Source organism: Phascolarctos cinereus, unplaced genomic scaffold, assembly GCF_003287225.1.
Source record: "Phascolarctos cinereus isolate Bilbo 61053 unplaced genomic scaffold, phaCin_HiC Scaffold_2;HRSCAF=192, whole genome shotgun sequence".
Taxonomy (NCBI): Eukaryota; Metazoa; Chordata; class Mammalia; order Diprotodontia; family Phascolarctidae; genus Phascolarctos; species Phascolarctos cinereus.
In genome coordinates this window covers 268307388-268330922 of record NW_027555625.1, presented here as the reverse complement: position 1 = coordinate 268330922, position 23535 = coordinate 268307388, and the positions used below count along the sequence as shown (strand labels likewise).

At 47.2% G+C, this 23535-nt stretch overlaps 1 protein-coding gene across 1 annotated transcript; it reads right to left on the bottom strand.

Moving 5' to 3' along the window:
* Positions 1 to 495: 495 nt before the first annotated feature.
* GOLGA2 (golgin A2) lies at positions 496 to 18794 on the bottom strand. Its single transcript, XM_078150024.1, has 27 exons — positions 18656 to 18794; positions 16827 to 16949; positions 15963 to 16043; positions 12240 to 12356; positions 11893 to 11936; positions 11706 to 11769; positions 10635 to 10694; positions 10368 to 10448; positions 9397 to 9435; positions 9197 to 9259; positions 9028 to 9121; positions 8742 to 8848; positions 8273 to 8331; positions 7773 to 7914; positions 6476 to 6565; positions 6272 to 6379; positions 6074 to 6165; positions 4828 to 5164; positions 4256 to 4369; positions 3398 to 3622; positions 3243 to 3318; positions 2884 to 2966; positions 2461 to 2673; positions 2266 to 2368; positions 1960 to 2066; positions 1630 to 1798; positions 496 to 1516 (listed from the first exon to the last, which is right to left on the bottom strand). The coding sequence occupies exons 1-27, from the start codon at positions 18701 to 18703 to the stop codon at positions 1290 to 1292; spliced, it is 3066 nt and encodes a 1021-aa protein (XP_078006150.1). The 5' UTR covers positions 18704 to 18794; the 3' UTR covers positions 496 to 1289.
* Between the last annotated feature and the right edge of the window lie 4741 nt (positions 18795 to 23535).

Below are 23535 nucleotides of genomic sequence, written 5' to 3'. Positions count from 1 at the left end.
AAATTTTTTTTAAGCTTTACAGAATGGAATGAATCCAATCACAAAAGACAATTTAATTTGTCCAACTACGGAAACAGAAACAACTGTAAAAATGAACTAAATTGTACTTAAAAATACAAATTTTAAAGAGTGACACAATATCACTTTTTTAGGAAACATTAAGGTGTGCCTCAGGCACATGCTGTCCATGCCTGTCTTTAACTCCTATGGCAGTAGAGCTGCCAGAGTATCTTCTCCTTCCACTGGCTAGGTCCCAGAAAAGAGACCCATGGCAAAGCAGTGGGTAAAGCCTAGGTGGCAACAGGGCAAAAAGGAAGGCAGCAGGGTGCCCCATGTTATTTGAGATGAATGGAATTAAGGACGGAACAGCTAGACCTATAGTGAGTACAACCTAGGGCTGACATGGTCAGAGAAAAGGGGGGTAGAGTCAGCTAGAAGTCCTAATGACAAATTAGCCTAGGAGCCACAGGGCAGGAAGACACGGGACTGACAACATTGGCTGAATTCATTTATTCCGAAAGAGAAAAGCAAAAGAAACAGGAGTCAAATCACCCAGGAACTAGAACCCCGTCCCTTCTTCCTCCCCCTGCATTGTGCCACCAATAAATAGTTTCCCCATTCCCCCAAATACTTATTAGAACATTGCTCCATATTAAACTTGTCCTGCTTCAACTCTATCATACAGGGTGGTAGCCTGCTCAGGGGTGCCTACCCTCAGTTGGCCCACCCCCCAGAATATACAAAATGTTACACAGATACAGTATGTACACTCAAGGGCCACAAAGCTTGCTCCCTTGCCCAATGGAGCCCCTCTCCCTTCTGCTGCCCCATCCCATTACCCATTGCAAGCCTTTCTCACCCTGGTGCCCACCAAAAGTGCTATCTACTGCCACCCCCCAGCCCCAAGGACCAAAATGGGATGCCAACTTGGATGAGGTGGCACCTTCTTGCCCCATACCCACCAAGCACCCCCAACCACTCCCTGTCCCCCAGAGAGGTGAGCCAAGCCCCAGGCCTTCCAAACAAATTGCCTTTATTCAGCCACTTGCTCTCCTTTATGGCTGGAATGAAATAAGACTCAGGCCTAGGGAGGGATAAACAGCCCTGTGGGGTGGGCATTGAGGGGCCCCACACTAACCTGTGCACCCTCCCCATTCCAGATGCCAGGAGTGGAGAAGGGCACCATCATTCCCTTGAGCCCACCTAGCTATTCTAGAGTTGGGGGGAGGACAAAAGGTCCTGCTGCCCTTGACTTAGGGCCCAGTCCACTTCCTCCTATCACCCCACTGTTAGATCACCATGATCTTGACCTCGTCATTCTCATCAGCTCGGTAGAAGAAGGGGATACAAGGGTTTTCTCCCAAGCCCCCTGCCCGATCCCTCGGGTTCTGGATCTCCCGCAGCAACTGCATGATCTGTTGGGCTGTGGGATCATCTGGGCGAGGCTGGCTCAAGGCGGGCTCACTCACAGCAGACACAAGCTCCGTCTCATCTGCCAGGCTCACTTCCCGGAGGCCTGGGAGAGACAGGGTTTTAAGATATTTTGGCAGCCTATAAGTCACCCCCGTCGCTATTTTGTTCTGATGCTCAAGAGTATGTCCTGAATCTGCTTTCCCATATTTCACTCACCTTCTTTGTCAGGAGGACTGAGATCCAGGTGGCCTTCAGGGAGAGGGTTGGGGCTGCTCTCCCCAGCAGGCCCTGAAGGTGCTTGGGTGACAGCTAGGAACTTGTTGAACCACTCATTTCGCTCACCCACTAGCCGTAACACCAACTCCTGCAGTTCCAGAAGCTTCATCTGGCAACAGGAAAGGAGAGACTAAGCTACTGGGCTCATGCTGGCCTAACTCCCCGCCTTAATCTAGGTATGAAGGTGGACAAAGATGCTGAGGACAAAGAGGGCTGGCTGGGGTCCTGAAGTGAGACCTGTCTCTTCTCAGGGAGGCAGAGCCTGCTAACCTTCATCTCCTCTTTGTCCTGGGCCAGCCGGCTGATATATTCCTCTTTCTCCCGGTGTCTCTCCTTTAGCACAGCCCTCTGGCTCTGGTATAGTGCAATGTATTCACCTGGGGTGGGGATAGAAGGATGTCCGATTCAGGTGAGATTCTTCAACACCCTGGGCTCCCTGACAACAGACCATCATGCCTACCTGGCCTCCCTCCATACCTATCTCCCCCATCAGTCATACCTGTCCCTTCCCCCACTGCTACCTAGCCTATTCCTCGCCCCCATCCTTCTACTTCTGTTCACAATGCCTCTCCTCACCAATGGTGTCTGTTTCTCCAGAGAGCTGAATGCACCGATGCTCCAGTTCTTCCACTCGTTCTTGCATATCCACTTTCTCCTGCATCAGTTCTGTGAATCGGGCCTAGGGCCCCAAAAAGGGTCAGCTCCTCACTGCAGGAACAGCAAGCTTGGGTTCCCCCCTACCTCTCCTCTCTGTACACCTTGGGACCTCACCTGCAACTTCTCCATGGCAGCCTGAAGTGCCTGATGCGCTTCGCTGGGCACACTGTCCCCACTCAGCACTTGGGAGGAAGGGCTGGCCTGTCGCTGGGGCCGGGCCACCTCCCTTGTCAGATGCCGGCACCGTAGTCGCTGTTCCTTTAGCTGCTGCCACAGCTGACTCTTCTCTTCTTCCATGCTTGACAAAGCTGAGTTGAGGAATGCCACCTGGGGCCAGAGAGGCAGGAGTGGAAGAGTTGGTGAGGAGTACCAGCAAGAGCAGCTTTGACCAAGGGCAGAAAGGACTAGGGGAGAAAGGCTAGGGAGCAGGTACCTATTAGAAGACAAGCAATCTGATGGGCTTGGGAATCTCAGCTCAAAGTAGGGGGTAGAAGAACATATCCCAGGGCTGGTAGACAGGGAGAAAATCATGCTCACCATGGCCTCCCGACTTTCAAAGTCCTCAGGGATGCTTAATGCTGGTCGAGGAGCATCCTCCATTTCTTCTTCAGACACCTCATCTGTTAGGGGTAACCAGACAGGCAACATGATATAGTAGGAAAAGCACCGTACTGACAATTCATACCAAACAGGGTTCTAATCTTAGACCTGCTACAGCATGGCTATGTGACTGTGGGCAGATTGCCTCATTTCTTGGGGTTCCAAGTTACTTATGTGTATGAGGGGACCAGAGCAAGATGATCTACAAGGTTTCTTCTACCTTTACGAGCCAATCTGTGGTTCTAAGAAATGTCCCCTTTCTGCCATCTTCTAGAAGGAGCATAGGTACCCCTCACCTTCCCTGGGTTCTGGAGTAAGGCTGAGCTGGGCCTGCAGTTGCTGGTTTTCTTGCGTAGCAGCCTCCAGGCGCTCCTGTGTGGGGAAGGGATGATGTCAGCCTTTGGGCCTCCCACCCTCTGCCCCTTGTGAAGGGAACCAAAGGCCCTCTTACCTGAGTCTGTAGCAGTTCCTGGCGAGCCAAGTCAGCTGCTACCTTCCCCTGCACTTCCTCATGCTGCAGTCGGTCCATGAGCTGGGTCTGCAGTAGGAACTGCTTGTGAAGTTCGTCCTTCTCGGTGGCCAACTGCTGGTAGGCTGCCACGTATTGCTGCAGGTGGCCCAGGTACTGATCCCGTTGCTCCTGTAGCCCCTGGGCTTCCTGGCTCTTCAACTCCATCTATGAGGGGGCACTACTGAGGTCCAGCACCCATTGAGCAGTGGGGGTGGGAGGCCCTGTCCACAGCCCTGTCCAGCCTGACCTCCAGTCTCTGGCCTTGTCTTGGGTGGAGCCCTCCTAGGGGGCAGTCAGACAAATGCCCGGCTCTTTCTCACTTTTAGAGCCAGGGAGGGAACAACAACGGCTGAGCCAGCTTTCTAGAGATTTGTCTTTCACTGCTTACTGCCCCCATGGTTTAACAGCCTTCCAGGAACTCAAATACCTCTCATGAAATCTGTACCTTCTAACTCCTCCCCATCTGTCTTCCAAGGCTTTGCCTCTTCACCCAGCCCTATACCCTACATTTCCCCCACCCCAAATATGGGCCTCATTCCCCCCCAAACCATCCTGTGTCTGCCCCAAGACAGAACGAGATTCATTCAGATACCTTTGACCACCTTTTGATTATAATCAATGCTTGGGAGTGCCTACATAACTGTGAATAGTGCCTGTGTGCGTATGTGTTTGCTTTTCTCCGCCCAGCTAGCCCCATCCTAATGGCCACCTATAACACTCCACACATCCAAAGAACCCCATTTTCCCCATCCCTTCCCAAACAATGCTTATCCAGCACTGGATGATACAAGGCATTACCGTCTCCTTCATCTCCCCCAGCTTTTCCTGTAGCTGCCCCAGCTTCTTGGCAAGTTCCTTCTTGACGTGCTGCTCTGACTGCAGAGCACTTGTTACCTCCATATTCTCATTGGTCTGGAGACATGAGAGGAATAGGAAGAAGTCACTAGTAATCAAGTGCCAAGTGAGCCCCCCAGAGAAAGGGGCCACATACAAGTCAGTGAGGTTGGTGGGAGAGAGTCTGTTGTTAGATTTGGCAAGAGACAAGGTTTGAAAACAAATATGGCTCATCAAAGAAAATGTCCCAGAGGATCTGAGAGGTAAGGGGAGTCCATGTGTGGATAGCAGAACAGAGTAGGAGCCAAGAGAACTGAGCTTTAGTCCTGGCACTGCCACTTACTAGCTATGTGCTCTCCAGGAAGTTACTTTTCCCTTCCAGCCTCAGCCTCCTCTATAAGACGGGGGGGTGTTGAGCTAGGTAGTCCCTTAACATCCTTACAGAACCAGTGCTCTTTAACATGTCTTAGCAAGGAAGGAGGGACGGGCAGAAGCAAGGAGGGGAGGGGGGCAAGGTGTGGAGATGGCCCACATACCAGTTTGACAAAGCCGTTCTGTAGCTCTGCCAGCTGCTCCTTCAGGTCCCGGTTCTGGGTGAGGGCCCGACTGATAGTGGTGCGGTCACTCTGCATGCTCTCCAGGATCTGTTCCCTCTCGGCTGCTTGCTCTCCCCAGCGCTCAGCTGCCTGTTCCAGCTCCAGCAGCCTCTCCTCCTGCTCTCGGTTTAGGCGGCTGAGGCCCTCATTGTCCTGTACTTGGGCGCGGAGCTGCCCTGCCAGGCCCTCAAGCTCTTTCCGAAGTCGCTCTGCCTCTTCTTGCAGTCTCTGCTCTGCCTCCGAGGGACCAGCTGGGGGCTCTGGGGCGCCGGGGGCACTGCTAGCAAAGAGAAGCACAAGGACTTCCAATTACTCCCCATCCTCAGGCACACGTGATCCTCCACTAGTCCCTTGGCCCTCAGGTCCAACTCCTTGCTGCTTGGGGTCTGCCTGGAATCAGAGAGCCCAGCATACAACTGTCTCAGCCCCTTGGGACACGTTAGAAGGGACAAGGACTTACAGCAAAATCTGAGATAAGCAATAACTCTTAAAAGTACTTTATAGAATCCTCTTAAAAAGACTCTAACACTCTTTTTTCAAATGAGTTTTTCATTTCTTATTTCATTTTAATTCTCACAACTACGTGAAGTAGGTAGAGTTTTATATTTTATAAATGAAGAAACTGAGGCCTAGAGAGAAAGGGCTTGCCCAACATTATACAGACAAAGAACTAAAACTCAGGTTTTCTGACTCTTGGCTGAAATCCCTAGCCACTTGAAGCCAGAGACTCTGCCAAGTTAGAATCTTTCTACTTGGCCAAGTTATATAAGGGATTCTCTTAAAGTTCAAATCACAAACAGCCTCTGATAAGGCAGTAGTAACAGAAACAGTTTTCCTGTCGTCAACCCTAAGGAGAAGGCTATGATTCTGGATGGAAAAGTCCATGGGATTCCTGACTGGAATACAGAGGGACAGTTGGATGCTGGGCTGATTCTGGCCAGACCCCAGATTTCCAGTCTCTGAGATGGGAGGGCTCCCTGCCCCACTCTCCCATTCAGAACTCTAAGGGCATCACCACCTGCTGGCTACAAACGGGGACGGGGAAAGCCCAAGGAGAGCACAGCACCCTGACTACCAATGCTTTCAATGCTCCCTCCTAACAAAACATCTCACTCAACCATCGTGCCAAGTGTCCTCCACCCCTGATGCGCCCCCCTGCCCCCACCTCGGCTTTCCTAGCCCCGGCCTACCAGACTGGCTCTTCAGTTCAGCTAAGCTGGTCTCTAGCTCCTGCACCTGGTTCACACTGTGTTCCTTCTCCTCCCCCAGAATCCGCACCTGCCCACAGCATAGTAAAGAGAGGTGATGAAAGGAGGAATGAGAACACGAAGTTTTACTCACCCCAACCCTCTACTCCCAAGCCATCCCCTTCTGAAGTCCCAACCTGTTCCGAAAGTTGCTGCACCCGCTGTTGCCAGATGGTGCCCTCCTCCTTCAACTTCTCTGCATACTGGTCCCTCTCCGCCTGGAGCTGCTGCAATGATTCCAACAGCTGGGAGAAGGGAAGGAAAAAAAGTTGGAGGGGATGGCCATGGGCAATGCTAATCACCTGGGAATTAAGCTCCTCCTTCATCTCTGTCCTGCTCACCTGGCCCACATGGGTCTCCAGTTGCATTCGCTCCTCTAGGGCCTGCTGCAGCTGTTGATTACTATCAGGGGCACCTGACTGACTGGAAAACTGGATGGAGAGGAATCAGAGAAGGTCAGATCCACAGCCACTCTGAGATGAAGGGTCAGCCACCTTACAACCTCTGAGTCAGGCAGAAAAGAGACCCCATTTAGAGCTGATGAAACAGCAGGGTAGTAACCTGGCCAAGCTACACAGCTAGCCAGTGGCAGACTAGGAGCTGCCCATGTGAGAGAGACAGGAGTTTTCACGGACTGACAGGCTGATGAGTCAGCTATGTGACAGGGCAACCACAAGAATGCTCATATGATCTTGGGTTGCATTAACAGAAGCAGTGTCCACAAGGAGAGAGTGTAGGGCCCATTGTACTTGGCCAGCATATGGTGTATTATGTCCAGTTTTGGGTGCCACATTCTAGGAAGGGCACCCACTAACTAGATCAGGGGTTCTTCTCTTTATGTTGCAGACCTTTTGGGCAGTCTGATGAAGTCTCTAGACCCCTTCTCAGAATAAGGTTTTTAAGTGCATAAAAGTAAATATATAGGATTACAAAGGAAATCGATTATACAGAAATACAGTTATCAATTCCAAATTAAGAACTTGTGAACTATAGCACATCAAAAGGAGGGCCACAGAGTGAAGGGACTTGAAAACATGCCACAGAAGGATTTCTTTTTGCTTTTCCTTTTTTTTTTTTTGGCAATTGGGGTTAAGTGACTTGCTCTGGGTCACAGAGCTAGTATGTGTTAAGTGTTTGGTCTGAGGCCGGATTTGAACTCAGGTCCTCCCAACTTCAGGGCCGGTGCTCTATCCCCTGTGCCACCAGCTGCCCCAACATAGAAGGATTTCTTTAAAGGCTTGGGGATATTTAGCCTGGAAAAAAAAGCAACTGAGAAGGGACATGATAGCTATCTTTGGCTTGATTAACTTGGTCTCAGAAGGCAGGAGAAGTGAGATAATGGGCAGCAGATTATGGCTCAATATAAGCAAAACACTCAATAATAACAGCAGTAAAAAATGGAATGGGCTGCCTCAGGAGCAAGTGAGTTCTTGATCCTCCAGCTGGAGGCTTTTCAAATGTTACTGACTTGTCTAAATGACCTCTGAGGTCTCTACCAAACCTTTAGCTTCTACGATCTCCAGCTTCTCCTCTAAGCTCTTGCTACTCAGTAGAAACCCCAGGCCCACCTCAGAATTCTGGAGCTGGGCAAATGGTGAAGGGGCCTTGGGTTCCCTGGAATGCCCTCCTTGGTGTTACCTGCTGCAACATCAGCTCTGTCATCTCCAGTTTCTTGTGCAGCTCCTCCACCTCCATCTGTGTAGCCGCCTTCTCTGCCACCAGCACCCGGAGCTTCTCTTCCAGCTCTGAGTGCTGCTGCTTCAGCTCCTCGCTGCTCTTGCTGGGACAGGCAGCAGTGTGAGGTAGGAGAGAGGGGTGTCAGGGGGCCCACTGGGAACACACATCACCACCCTCCACAACCTCTGCAGACTCACTCAATCTTTAAACTTGGGGACACTATTAATATTGTTTATTCTTTTATTTCACCAATGAGGAAACTTAGGCCCAGACAGGGGCAGGGACCCTTATTAAGTCTGTGCCAGAACTAGAATAAGGCTCCTAAGCCCAGAACTCTTGGAACACAAGGTTTTTACCTCTAATGTTTCAGTCAGTCTTCCCCATGAGGACTAAACCTAGTCCACAGCCTCTGCCCACTTCTGCACTGAGTCCCCTAGTCTTCTGTCTGCTACCCCACTAACCTGTGCTTGTACAGTTCCAGTTTGAGAGCATCCCTCTCTTTAGTTAACTCCTTGTTATACTGCAAGAACAGTGAAGGTGGTCAGACAGCAGGAGAGGGCAAAAACTCAGACAACTGCTTTTTATTCAGGCTGATAATAAAACTTCATATTAGAAAGCACTTCATATTTTCCAAAACACTTTGATATTCATGAACTCATCTGGAACCTTTCCAATAATGCAGATGGGGTCAGATGTTATACTCATTTTATAGATAAAGAGACAGACCCAGAAATTAAGTGACTTTCCCATGGTCACACAGATATGTGGTGCCCTAGATGAGACTTGAATCCAGGCCAATTGATTCCTAAACCTAGTGCTTTTTCCAGTATACCACACATTGCCTTCTCATCCAAGGACCTAGTTTTAATAAGCTACACAGCATGAATAAGAGACTCACAATACCTACTGAGGAGCAAGAATTGGAATTACCCTATCAGCCTGCTTCTGCTGTGTGGACACAGAAGAAAGCGTCCGCTCCAACTCCCCAACACGCTGCCGGGAAGACTGCAGGCGGCTGGCCAAATCTTCTGACTCTCCTAGAATGAGATGGGGTAGGAATAAGAGCAGGGTTTCCTTCCAACTCCAAGAGTGTAAGGTGAGAAAAATACATTGTCGAGTGGAGGGGAAACTACAGGATGACAGAATCAAGGAATTGCATAACCAAGGGAGGGGCCCTTTAGGATAGCAGTTAGTGGGGACAATAACCCTCTTCCACCTGATTTCTGGCGGGCAGCCTGCTGTGTGTGGGCCAGAGCTGTTTGTAGCTCTGTCTTCTCTGAAACAAGAATCCCAATGGTCTGGATGTGAACCTTTAAGAAGAACAGAAGGGTAAGAGGAGAATTTCTATGGGATAGCAGGAACTTTGTCTAATTACATCCATTTACCTGTAGCTGTTCCCTTAGGGCTCCCTGCTCCTTGGCGAATTTCTGCTCAAATTCTTTCTTCTCCTGTGGAAGAAAGGAGCTCAGTTACCAGTAGTAGAAATATACTGTCAAAGGAAGCCCTTATCATAGGAGGCAGGTGGCAAGTCAACCAAGCTGCAACAGCCTCTAAGACCCCTATACAAGGTGCACAGTCATTTTACCTTCTCCAACTGATCCAGGGCCTCCTGATTCTGTTGTTTCTGTGGGAAGAGCAAAAACAAGGTGTCGTTTTCCGAAGAAGTGGCTAGTGTGTTCATACTCCCCAAGCCATCGGACGGAGGAGAGAGAGAGAGGTACTGGAAAGAGGGCTGATGGAAGGAAAAATTCCCAGGGCCTAGACAGACCTAGATTGGACTCTTCATTTTTCTTAAGAGTCTTCTCCTCTGGGGTTTCCCAAGGCAGTAGTGCTTATTGAATATATTATTACACCTAGAAGGTCAACATGTGGATAAGACTGTCCATTTTAGAGGACAATCATAGGCACTTCCGAGAAAAGCAAGCCCAGATAATACCTACCGCCTACTGAAATAGGAACTAAAAGAGAATCACAGAATCATGAAATTTTAGAGTTGAAAGGGGCTTTGGATAATCTAGTCTGAACCCTTCCCGTTTTATTTTTATTAGGAACCTAATTGTCAATAAACACAAACATAAGAAAAAACACACACAAAAAAAGAACAAAAGAGTACTGTATACTCATTTTACAGAGAAGAAAACTGAAACCCAGAGGGGTGAAGTGTCTATGTAAGGTCACACTGCTACAATGCAGGGGCCAACTTTCAATCAAGTGCTCTTTCCAATATACCCTAATACCTCCCAGAGAAAGTGGGAGAAAGGGCAGGTAATAGGAGGATCTAGGGAGTGATCTGGGGGACGAGGAGGGGAAGGTGGGGAAGTGGGGATATGTTAAGAGAGTAGCAAACAGAAACAGCCATGCTACATGCTCAATGCCTTGGAAACCTTACAGTGGAGAACTAATCCCCATTCTTTTTGGTACCTTAGCTGAGGTCACCCCAAAGCTCTCTCCTAGTTCCAATAATGGCTGGGATCTTGCTCTAAGACGCCTAGGGAAGACTGGAGACTTAGACCAAGGTAGAGAAGTTGTAACCAGGAGACCACGCTGGGATCTTACCAATTCCTCTATCTTGCTACCGAGCTGTTTGTTTGTTAGATTGCTGGAATCCAGGGCTACTGCTAGCTCTTGATACCGACTCTGAGGCGCATGCAGAGAGGAGGAAGAAACAAAGGGAGCAATGGGGTAGAAGTGGAGAGAATAATCATTAGGATGCGAGAACAGCTAAGACAGTTTTACTGGGTACAAGACACTCTACTTCCCACTATAGCTAAAGATGAGAGTCTATTCTTTAGCTTAGCCCAACAAAGGCCCTGAGCCACTTACCTCCAGGTCCTTCATGTTGGTAGAAGACACTGGGCCCTCCCCATTGATATAGGATGTGGACTGGAAGAAAGAATTTCAAGTGGGATTTTCCTTGACCTAAATATTCCCCACATCCTCCAATTTTCTCTTCTTCTCTTTTCACACACATACACACCCCTTTCATTAATTAGCTTGATCCCTTCTCTCTCCAATCCATCAGCCTATTTCTTCTGGCCCATATATTCCTTCCCCATCTAATCCTTCTAATCCACTCTCCCTACACTAATACATTCAGAATTCCAATGTTAAAACTAAAAGCAAACTAACTTGGAGATCCTCTGGTTTGGGGGTTCTTAGCCTGGGGTCCATAAACTTGGTTTTTGGTGTGTGTTTTTTTTTAAAGTATTTTGATAGCTCTATTTCAATATAATCTTTTCCTTTGTAATTTTATGAATTTTATTTTGTTCACTTAAAAATATTATTCTGAAAAGGGACCCACAGGCTTTCCCAGACTGCCAAAGGGATCCATGACAAAGAAAAAGGTCCCTGCTGTAGTCTAACTTCTTCATTATACAAAGGAGGAAACTGAGGTCCAGGAAGGTAACATTAATCGACCAAGGTCACACAACTAATAATAATCTAAAGCATTTGCACAGTTTTAAGGTTTGCAAAGCACTTTACACATGTTTACATAATTCATTTGAGCCTCACAGCAACCCTGAAAGGTAGGTGCTAGTATTATCCCTACTTTACAGATGAGGAAACTGAGACTGAGAGAAATTAAGTGACTTGACTAGTGTCACACAGGTAGTAAGCATTTGAGGCAGGATTTGAATTCATGTCTTCCTGACTCCAAGTCCAATGTTCTATGCACTGGACAACCTAGCTGCCAGTGAGAAACAGAATAAAAATATAATCCAATTTCTGACTCCCTATACAATACAGTACTCTACATTACAAATACTATCACCTTTACAGTGTCCTCTCTAGTCCTGCCCAAAACTTCCCAGTCCACATTATCCTTTTCTGTCTGTCCCCATTATCCTTTCCTGTCTGTCCCCATATGCCACCCTACCTCAATCCCCATGCTACCTGGGAAACGAGACCATTGAGTTGTTCTGAGATCTGTCGCAGACTCTCGGTAGAAGACAGAGATCTGGAAGACAGGCATGAAGGAAGTTCAATACAACGGGGTGGAAGAAGGAAGGGCACAGAGAATAAAATGACTTGGACCCCCAGGCCTGTCTCTGGGAGACAACTGCCCTTGATAGACACTCACTTGCTTTCTTCCATAGGACTTGGACCGTTCTCAATGTCACAGTTCTGTTGGGTGGGAAATAAAAAAGATGGGGTCACATAACTCTGGTGTAATTACCACTCAGGGACAGAATGGGCCTTGCTAATTCCAGCATCCCCTTCTTCCTATCCCAAGGGTAGCCAAATGGGATAGAAAGCCACAGACTTGGGCTCACTTAAGCCAGAGGAGTAGATCCCTTGACTCTGGGAACCAAGGTACCCAGGGAAAGGGAAGAGGGGAGACTCCCAAAGTACCTGTGTCAGATAGGTACGATGCTGTCAGGGACAAAGTTGAGATGACAAACAAGTGGGATGGTAAGGAGCACAAACCTGAGGCGAGGCCATGCTAGTGGGGCAGGGGGGACTGGTACAGGGGGGATGGGCACTGCCAAAGGGCACGGTGACATCTGCAGGCAGCAGGGCAGGAGCAGCACTGTCTCTGGATGCCTGTTACAGAACAGAGCAAGGGGGTTACAGTGACATGCAGGGAAGGACACTGGAAAATCTCTAGGCAGAGATAGGACGTGTGGTAAGGGAGGTGGTGAAAGGGAGAAAATGAACAGATACTTTTCAATCAGGGAATGCCCCTTGCAGTAATCAAAGTAATGGCTGCACACTCTAATCCAGGATCTGCACTATTGTCTTCTGTCTTCAAGTCCCTCCACAGGAGCAAGTGTGAGAGTGCCTGAGTTCAGAGTAGGGACAGCACAATCACCTTTACATATATACCTTCTCTCTAGAACCCCGAAAAAATGGCAGCAAAAGGCTCTAACTTCTCTAGCACTTTAAGTGCTAGAAAGGAAGGGCAGAATGTAGCCAAAGGAAAGAGACTGCTTTCCAAGAAATCTAGTTTGCTTTCAGGAGTGACCCTGGCTCCTTTTGGAACCCTCGCTCTGCTGCCTGCCTGGTAGTGAATCTTAGGGACAACGAAACAGAAGCAACCATGCTTGGCAAACCTACTTCCTATACCCCATGACTCCCAAGCTATTTTTCTGGACCCAGGTCTTCTCAGAGAGAAATTACCTAACTAAAGTACTGAAAACAAACTGCAATTATTTCACCACCATCACCCAGACCTCTCCTCTCCAGAAAGATCCTTTCAGTCAAATAGCAACTTAAGTACAAGTGAACAGTCGCTGCTTGTGTCCACCCCTAGGACTCCCAGCATCTTGGAGATTTGAGATCTCCCTCAGATGCCCCTCTGAGGCAGCAGATACAGAGCACTATTACAAATGTAGACCCGATGTCCTGTGGAATAATGAATAACCCCTTGCCTTCCCTCACTGGCTCTGCCTAATAAAGCTTCAATTCTGCTTCAATTCTGAAAGAGATTCAATTGTAGGTCAAAGCCCAAACAACTATCCATATTTTGTTAGGAATCTGGTTGGGCTCCAAGGGGGCCCCACCTTCTTAGAAGTTCATTGGGAGAAGAGAATGAGATTGCCTTTATCCTAACCAAGCAAGTCCAGTTTTGGACAGAAGTGGGGAAATGCATCTGTGTGGGAAAGCTTCAGCATGGAAAGGAAAAGCATTTCTGTGCGGAAAATGGAGGTGCTCCTTTGAATTTCCAGACCCATTTCACTCTCCTGATACAGAAGAGCAAGGGGAAGACTCAGTAATGGGCAAATGGTGCCTTCTGACTGTTTATTTCCCTGTGCTATGATCACTGTCCCTTGGGCCCAGTTTTGCCTTGCCATTTTCTATGATTTTTGTTACCGATTAGCACAGATGGGATGCTATTCATTTTACAGATATGGAAAATGAGTTCCAGAAAGGCTAAGGCTAAGGACCTGAGCCATAGTACAGGTATAGGGAGGAAATGACAACACTGGGATTCAAACCTAGATCCTCTGATTCCAAATTGAGCACTTTTTTCACTGTACCACTAGGTTACTGTATAAATGTAAAGGGTGGTTAAAAATATATTACATATGTTTCTACTTTTTCTTTCCTCCACCCAAAATATTTTCCCCCACCAATGCTTCAAAGTTTCCAGAAATTTTACAACTTTATCTAGGACCACCCTAACTTAATGCTCTTGGAAGTAGAAGGTGTAGGAAATGAGAAGGAAACTGCTAAGAGAGACAGTGAGAATGCAAAGGAAATGCAATCTGGGTGATCTGGTATTTCCAATGATTTTACAGAGCCTCTCAACTCTCAAAGCATTTTGACTGTACCTCTCTTAAACATACATCATATTCTATTTTGTGTTATAGGAACTTGTATATAACTCCAATCTCCTTTCCAAGTCCATCAGTTTCATGAGAGGGTGATGTCTTATTTGGTTCTTGTTTCCCTCAGTGCCTCGAACCATATCTTGTGGAGGAGAGGTATTTAATACGTTCTGAATGAATTCCCATAAGGAAGGGGAGAGAGGTGGCTAGGAAAGGAGGCCAAGTACCCAATCACAGAATAAACCTTAGTAATCCACTAGTCCAACTTCCTTCATGATCTATCTATATTAATAAACTTAGGCCCAGAGAGTAAAGTGCCTTGCTTGAGGTCACACAACTCCTCAGTGGCAGAGTTGAGTTTAAACCCTAGCTTCCCTACTCCTACATTATCAGTAGCCTTTCCTCTAACACCACACTTTCTTCCCCAAGTAGACAAGATATGCCTTATTACCTCTCCCTGCCAGGCCAATTAGGTGTGAGAAGTTTTGAAAAACTAAAATACCAAGTACTTCTCTCTTCCTCATCAAAGCCAGCAGTTGACCTTCCCCATCCCTTTACCCATGACCATAACAAGATCTGACCCCAGTTCTACCTCACTTCTCAGGTCTGACAGTCTTCTTCTGGGCATGTTGCTGTAGAAAGAAGTGCCAATGTCATTTCCTGATGTGGATCACCTGCCATTTGGTTTGGCAGAAGAAATCCAACGTCCAGGAGGTGGGAACCACCACCCATCCACCTTCCAGCTTCACCTCCAGGGAATAGGCTGAAACCAGAGTTGGCAATTCCCCCATCAATAGCTTGATTTGACTTCCTGCCCAATCCCTGAGGAATCTTGCCAACTGGTATCCCAAGTACAGCTGGTGGTGCTCATCAAGGCCAAGTAGGCAGTTTTTTCAGTCCCACTGGGGCATCCACTCTACTGCAATTTGGGCTGCAATCCAAAGTGGGCCATACTCTGGAAACCCCTGACAATCTACACCACAGCAGCCATTTGTCCAATCTTCCACTCCTTTGAACATTTTCTTCTGTCCTTTAATATCCCTCCTCTTCTACAAGCAAGAAGCACATTGCCTCATTTCCAAGGCTTTCCAGCCCTCTGCCCGCTCCTTCATTTTTGTATCATAGCATCTCACCCTGCCCACCCAACAATGATCCTTCTCCTATGCTTCTCGACCATTTGTTTACGGGAAGACTTTTTAAGGCATCTCAAAAAGGAGAAGGGACTCCCCATTTTCTACTTAATTCTCAAGCTTAGTACCCTTCAAAGTTTATTTAAAACATTCCTCAACCTGGAAGCACTAAAACCATTTCAAACAGATGACCATCCAGCTTATTTTTTTAAAATCTAGTCTATTACTATAAGAGCTCTGCAGCATCACTTCTATCCACTAGCTTGTTTCACTGTCACAACTTCCTTCCAGAGAAGATGGTCCTGTCCTAAGATCTAACCTGAATCACTCCAGTTTCAATATAAGTCCATCTTCTCTTTCTTTATCCCAAACCAAACTACATCTGCCAATTCTCAAAAACCCAACACTTCTTTGTCCTATGCAAGTTGGACAGATAGTTTGAGGACAGATCCAGAGTACTTCTTACATTTTGTATAGTGACCAACAGAACAGAAATTTTCTGAAGAAGACTCTCCTGACTCTACCTTTAGGTACAAAATGCATTTTACTTTCTTGTAGATAATAACGGGGTGGGAAAGGGGGAAAAACACAACCAAGTAGGTGAACATGAAGGAGTAATCAGGCCGCCATGGGTTAATGACAGCAACAGAAAAATAAAGCGGGAGGTCATCCCAAAACCCAGAGAGGTCTTGGGGGCATGCAGAGCTGGGAAAGCAAGCCAGTGAGAGGGGACCTCGGCACTGTCTCACCTTCCACTTGTCCAATGGGGGTAGCGCTACCCCATTGGAACGATTAAGGTCGGACACCAGCACCTTCAGAATGTCCTGAATCTACAAGAGGCGAAAAGGGAGAAACAAAAAGGGAGGAAGAGAGAAAGAGAGGTGGCTTAGAGGGAGGAGACAGAGTTGGGAAGGGTGGAAGGGATGGGCTTGAGGAAATGGGGGTGAGGATGGGGACTGAAGGTGGCTAGGGTGAGGACCCAATCCATAAATAGGGGTTGGGAATAGCCTTTCTAACATCCATTTTTGGCTTTGCCATGAGCAGATGTTTAATATAATCCAGCTGAGTTGGAGAGAAGTTCACAGAATCATAAAGTCCTAAAACAATGAAGCTAGAAGTACCATCTAAGATTACCTAGTATATCTCTTTCACTTCCTTTAAAACTGAGGTTCAGAGGAGTGAAGTGACTTTCACAAGTCATACAGTGAGTAGCAGAAATGGGACAACTGGGGCAGTTAAGTGGCATAGTGGATAAAGCACTGGCCCTGGATTCAGGAGGACCTGAGTTCAAATCCAGCCTCAGACACATAACTCTTACTAGCTGTGTGACCCTGGGCAAGTCACTTAACCCCATTGCCTAGCCAAAGAAAAGAAATGGGACAAGAACCTAGATTTCTTGATTTCCAATTTCCAGGTCTTTCTATTATATGACTTCACCCCCACCATGACTTTGCTAGTATCTCTTAGAGGGAAGGGCAAGTGGCTTGGTGCTGTTTTCCTTTGTAAGGCTTCTTCTGGGGACAGGGAAAAACTGTCTACTGAGTCAGGTCACTAGCTCAAACATCACTCCTTTTCTCCATCTTTCCAAGGGACTGTTTCTAGTTAAGACTCACATCCTCAGGAGAGTGTCGGCCACCAGACGGAGGGGTCTCAGGGTTATTGCCATCTTTTGTTTTCCTTTTCTTCTTGGCTCCTGCTGGGGCACTGGGGCTGGTCTTCTGTTGATACTCCTTCAACTACAGAAAGGAAAAGGTTAGGGTTGGAAATGGCAAGGGTCATGATCCAGGGTCCAGCACATTATATTTCCCCAAGGGAGTACAAATTATATGATAAGGTGGGCTCATGAAGAAAGCATGTTGTGGCTAGGAGGTCAAACAGCTAGGTTTGGATTCCAACTTTGCCCAAAGGCTCTCTAGGTGCTGAGGAATGATTCACAGCTCTGACACTCAGTTTCCTTAGTAAGTCACACTTCCGTGGTGCTTTTAAGGTGTACAAAGCATATTCCTCAGAACTAGTTGGTAAAAGAAGGGGAAATGACTTGCCCAGATAATTAAGTGTAACAACCTGGACTCAATCTCAGGTGTCCTAACTCTTAAGTCTTTTGCTACCCCTCAAAAGTAACTCCTCTCCCAACCCTTATAGAATTCCCCCCATTTTAAGTTCTCTCCATTCCCCTGATAAATAAGCATATCTTATCCCAGGGGGCAATGAGTGAAAAGAATTTTGGTTCCAGGAATTTAGGTAATAAGAATGTGTGGTGGAAAGTTGAAAGAAAAAACCTTGGACCTTTCAGAAGAGCTGGAATCTTCGGGGAAACAATCCTCATTCACCTTTCAAACACGTTTTGAATCTTTGAGAGCATAAGAATCAAGGAACTGGATAAATTTAGGATATTACTAGTCAGCAGCAGCAGCAGCATCAATGTTAGGTCTCTGAATCTGCACAGTGATGCAGTCATTCCAGGTCTTTGGGCCTCCTCTGAAAGTGTTCCCAAGAGACTTAAGAATTTTCCCAGAGGTAGTAATTTAAAAAATTCTGTCCATTTCCCAGGCCAGAAGGTTATAATGACAACTTGGGAAAGGGAATGGTTACCTAACTTCATTCCAAATCCTCCCCACATGGGTTACTCTGAGAGAAACAATGATCTACTCCCCCCCATAATAATACTCTATGTGGTCCTTCCACACATACTTTCCCCACTCCACTTCCAACCCCCACCATCCCTAACTCTGAAACCGCAGGTGTGGGTCTGAAGCAAAGGAAGTCCAACGCTGAGGGTTGGGAAAGGTGCAGAACAGGCTGGAAGAGGTTTGGGAAGAGCCCCGAGGGAGGAAGTCCAGGAAGGCGTCAGATTCCTACGGAGCGGGCGGGGCAGGCCTAACAGCTGGCTTGCCCAAGCCTTCACCTTGGGGCCCCTCCTAGGGAATCGGGGTTTTCGGGGGGAGTGGAGGCTGGAGGCTCCAGGGACGGTGGGGCGAGGAGGGGGGCATATCCCTCCAGGCACCAGCTGTGTGGGGCGGGGGGAGGCCTTTCCGGGAGGCCAACAGCTGGGCCTGACGTCACGGGCCCGGGGAGAGGGTGTCACGGGCCCAAAGTCACCAAGGGGGCGACGGGGGAGGGGCAAGGGGCGCCAGGGATTTGGGGAAGTCTTGGGGGGTTCGGGCTCGGGACCTGTGGGGTTCAGGAACGGGGACCTGCAGGACTGGGGACGAAGACCCTGAGGGGATCGAGGAGGGAGAGTGGAGGGGGCCTCAGAGACCGGCGGGGGAGACCCGAGGAGAAACAGGAGGGTGATCTGAAGGGATCCGGAAGGGGATCTGTAGGGATCTGAGAGAACCAAAGAGAGGTTGGATCTGTGAAGGGGTCTGTCAGGGTCCAGGCGGCGGGAAAGGAAGGGGCGGAGCCGAGCCCGCGAGTGTAGGGGAGCCTCAAGAGCGTTTACCTTCTTCTTGGCCGCGGCCAATTTGCTCTGCCGGGTCTCGTCCGCCATCCCGGGCCGGGGAGGGGAAAGGCGGGGGGGGCCACATCACCGTGATCCCGGCAACCACCGCGGCATTCCATCCAGCAGCCACCGCGCCGCGCCCGCTCCTCCCATAGGGAGGGCGAAGGGCGGGGTCGGAGAGCTCCGCGCTTCCCAGCGCCTGCGCCTGCGCCGTTCCCGACCAGTCGCGCGTGCGCACGCACCTCCCGTCCCGCCTCGTTACTTAGCTTCAGCCTCCTCTCGCAGTCATCTCCAACCTGGCGCGCGTTCTCCGTGCTCTTCTGCGAGAGCGCGCTCTTCCTGGTCTGGGAGCGATCCTAGGTCCCGTCCGTCACCGTTCCACTCCCCCGGCAGACCTGGAGCCTCGCGCGCTGCAGAGACCCCGGGAGGGGAGCCCGGGACCCCGGGCCTCCGGAGGTGCGGAGAGGACGAGACTCCTCATAGAGCTTTCCCAAAGATCCAACACCCTCAGCCCCTTCAAATCCCCTGAAAACTTAGCGCCTAGCACAGTGCCTGGCTCATAGTGGGCGCTTAATAAATACTTGTTCTTGCCCCCCCCATCATGAGCATCACCGGAGACCTCATTCCTTCTAAAGACCCTCCTCCTCCCCAAAGATCCTACCTGCTTCAGAAACCCTTGTCTCAAAGACTCCTCCTTTAAGAGACTGGCCTTCAATGAACCCCATCAGAGACCTCATCCCCTTTAAAGAAACCAACCCAAAGCTCCAACTCCTTCCATTGACACCTCTTTCCCCAGAGACCCTCAGCTTCTTTGGGACACTCCTTATGGACCCTCTACCCTTTAGAGTCTACTGGTCCTTAGTCTCTATCCCTTCCCAAATGCCGTGGCCTGAACGACCTGATCCAGTTTCCCTTTCCCACCTGTCCTCACTCCAGAGGATCCCCTAGCTCTCAGGTGACCTTGTAGGGTTCTCCCCTCTTCCCACAAGCCCTGGGTCTCTAACCATCACTTTTCCTTGGTTGCTTTCCAGGGCACGACTGGGACTTCCCAAACGCCATTCGGCCCCTTTTCGATCCCCTGTGAGTATGTCTGCAAGCTCTCCTGCTTCTTCCAAGGACTCCTTCCTTCCTCCCTGTGCCATCTCAATTTTCACTCCTGCCACACAGGCAGTGTATCTTTCCCCAATCTCTCTGGGCCTCCTCGGTTACAGCACCGCAGTCCTTTTCTTGATCTCTTTGATTCCATAGCAGACCTTTTTATAGAGTTTTTTCCAAACCTTTCCTTCCATTTCCTTTCCTCATGCCTCCAATGTTTCCTTCGACCTTCACTAGATTTATGCTGCCATAGTAGGTGTTTAATAAATGTCTGATGAATTGAATGACTTACATGCCTCCTACTTGACTAAGGTGATCTAGGCAGGACATCTGATGCTATTTCATCTAATTCCCTCCCCCTCAACATATTTCTGCCTCTAAGTATGTTTTCTCATCTTCACCAGACTTAGATGAAGTCCTGTCCAAAGCTAATCTCCCCTGTGTCTTTCTTCTGCTTTCTTTAGGACCTGGCTCCATAATTTCTCTCTACAAACCTTTTCCTCCCAACTGGTTGCTCCCCCTCTACCTTTAAACACACAGATCTCCCAAAAAAACTTTGTTTGATACTACTGCACCTACTAGTTAACATCCTATTTCTCGCTTCCACTTCTTTGCCAAATCTACCTGCTGCCTTCCTTACCCACTTGCTCTTTAACCCTTGGCAGTCTTATTTCTAACCTTTCCACTCTACCCAGACTGTGCAGAGATCTCTAGTGACCTTTTAATTGGCAAACCCAATGGTCTTTTTTTTTTCATCCTTCATTCTCCTTTACCTCCTTGCAGAAATTGATACCATTCTGTACGGCCTGTTTCTTGGAACCCTCCCTGTTCATGAGTTAATACTATGCTGCTTTTGCACCTACTTGACTGTTCATTCCTCTAGCTCATTTTCCTCAGTTCCCTGTTCTTCTCTTTCTCTACTTGATAACATACTCTATGATTTTCAATTGTCATTTCTTTTGATATTTGGTCAGTACTTCTGTTCAGTGACTTCCAAATCCGTGTCTCTCATTCTGACCTTTCAGATGAGTTTTACATTTCCAACTGCCTCCTGGATATTTTTCCATTTGGATGTCTTGCTTTCATCTCACTAGATGTACTCAGTGTATCTCATATGATCTCATCAATGGTCTCCTTGTCAAACTTGCCCCTTCCTCCTGCTTAGCTAAAAAAAGTCATCTGTGATCTTTCCCTCTCCCTCACCCCCATGTTTATCAGATCTTGTATGTTTTTCTTTGTAATGTCTTTCCCACCTGTAACTTTTCATTTCCATGGACACACAGTTCAGGTCCTTACCACTTCATTCATGAACTATTGGCCTCCTCACTCTTACCATTACCAGTCTTGACTCTAATCCACCATTCACACTACCATTTCCAGGTTAATTTTGCCAAAACACATCATATTACCCTCTAGTTTAAAAACCTCTAGTAATGCCTGAACAGCTAAAAGATTAGTTTGATATTTCTGAACCAGATATATAAGACTTTATACAATCTGGCCTTGTTCTACCTTCTTTTCTTATTTCTTTTTTTTTATGTGTGTTCACAGTTTAATTTCTTCTTTTTTTTATTGGTGTATTAATATAAATTTATTTATTTTTAGTTTTCAATATTCACTTCCACAAGTTTTTGAGTTCCAAATTTCTCACCCCTCCCCCCCACCCCAAGATGGCATGTATTCTGAATACCCCTTCCCCTGGTCTTCCTTCTCTTCTATCTCTCCCCCCTCTCTTCTCTTCTCCCCTTCCCCTTCTATTTTCCTGTAGAGCAGGATAGACTTCTGTACCCCATTTCCTGTATTTCTTATTTCCCAGTTGCATGTGAAAACATTTTTTTAAAACATGTGTTTTTAAAACTTTGAGTTCCAAATTTTCTCCCTTCCTCCCTCCCCACCCACCCTCATTGAAAAGGCAAGCAACTCAATATAGGTTGTACATGTGCAGTTATGCAAAACACTTCCTTAGTAGACATGTTGTGAAAAACTAACTCTATTTCCCTTAATCCTATCCTGCCCTCCCATTTATTCTATTCTTTCTTTTGACCCTGTCCCTCCTCAGAAGTATTTGCTTCTGATTACCCTCTTTCCCAATCTGCCCTCCTCTCTATCACCCCCCTGCTCTCTTGTCCCCTTCTCCCCCTATTTTCCTGTAGGGTAAGACAGATTTCCATACCCAATTGAATGTGTATGTTATTCTCTCCTTAAGCCAAATCCTATGAGAATAAGATTCCTCATTCCCTCTCACCTTCCCCTGTTTCCCCTCCACTGTGAGAGCTTTTCTTTTCTGTTTTTTTTGTGAGATAATTTACCCCATTCTACCTCTCCCTTTCTTCTCCGAGTATCATCCTCTCTCATCCCTTAATTTTATCTCCAGATATGACCCCTTAATCTTCAACTCACCCGGTGCCCTCTATCTATCTATATACATACAATTTTTTTCCTTCAACTACCCTAATACTGACAAAGTTCTCATGAGTTACAAATATCATCTTTCCATGCAGGAATGTAAACAGTTCAATCTTAATAAGTCTCTTATGATTTCTCTTTCCTGTTTACCTCTTCATGTTCCACTTGAGTCCTGTATTTGAAAGTCAAATTTTCTGTTTAGCTCTGGTCTTTTCATCAGGAATGCTTGAAAGTCCTCTATTTCACTGAATGACCATTTTTTCCCCTGAAGGATTATACTCAGTTTTGCTGGGTAGGTGATTCTTGGTTGTAATCCTATCTCCTTTGCCCTCTGGAATATTATATTCCATGCCCTGCGGTCCTTTAATGTAGAAGCTGCTAAATCTTGTGTTATCCTGATTGTGTTTCCACAGTACTTGAATTGTTTCCTTCTGGCAGCTTGTAATATTTTCTCCTTGACCTGGGAACTCTGGAATTTGGCTATAATATTCCTAGGAGTTTTCCTTTGGGGATCTCTTTCAGGAGGAGATCTGTGGATTCTTTCAATTTCTATTTTGCCCTCTGGTTCTAATATCAGGGCAGTTTTCCTTGATAATTTCTTGAAAGATGATGTCTAGGCTCTTTTTTTGATCATGGCTTTCAGATAGTCCAATAATTTTTAAATTCTCTCTCCTGGATCTATTTTCCAGGTCAGTTGTTTTTCCAATGAGATATTTCACATTGTTTTCTAATTTTTCATTCTTTTGGATTTGTTTTACAGTGTCTTGATTTCTCATAAAGTCACTGTCTTCCAATTGCTCTATTCTAATTTTTAAGGAAGTATTTTCTTCAGTAATCTTTTGGACTTCCTTTTCCATTTGGCCAATTTTTCTTTTTAGGGCATTTTTCTCCTCATTGGCTTTTTGGACCTCTTTTGCCATTTGGGTTAGGCTGTTTTTTAAGGTGTTATTTTCTTCAGTATTTTTTTGGGTCTCCTTTAGCAAGCTGTTGACTTGTTTTTCATGATTTTCTTGCACATCTCATTTCTCTTCAGTTTTTCCTCTACTTCCCTTACTTGCTTCTCAAAATCCCTTTTGAGCTCTTCCAAGGCCTGGGACTGATTCATATTTTTCTTGGAGGCTTTGGATGTAGGAGCTTTGACTTTGTTGTCTTCTTCTGGTTGTTATTTTGATCTTCTTTTTCACCAAAGTAAGATAATATAGTCTGACTCTTTTTGCGCTGCTTGCTCATGATCCCAACCAATTACTTGAGTTTTAAACTCCTTGTTAAGGTAAGAGTCTGCTTCCAATGTGGAGAGTGTACTGTGCCAAGCTTCAGGGGTTTGTGTAGCTGTTTTCAGAGATACTTGTAGGGACCTGTAAATTTTCAGTTCTTCCAAG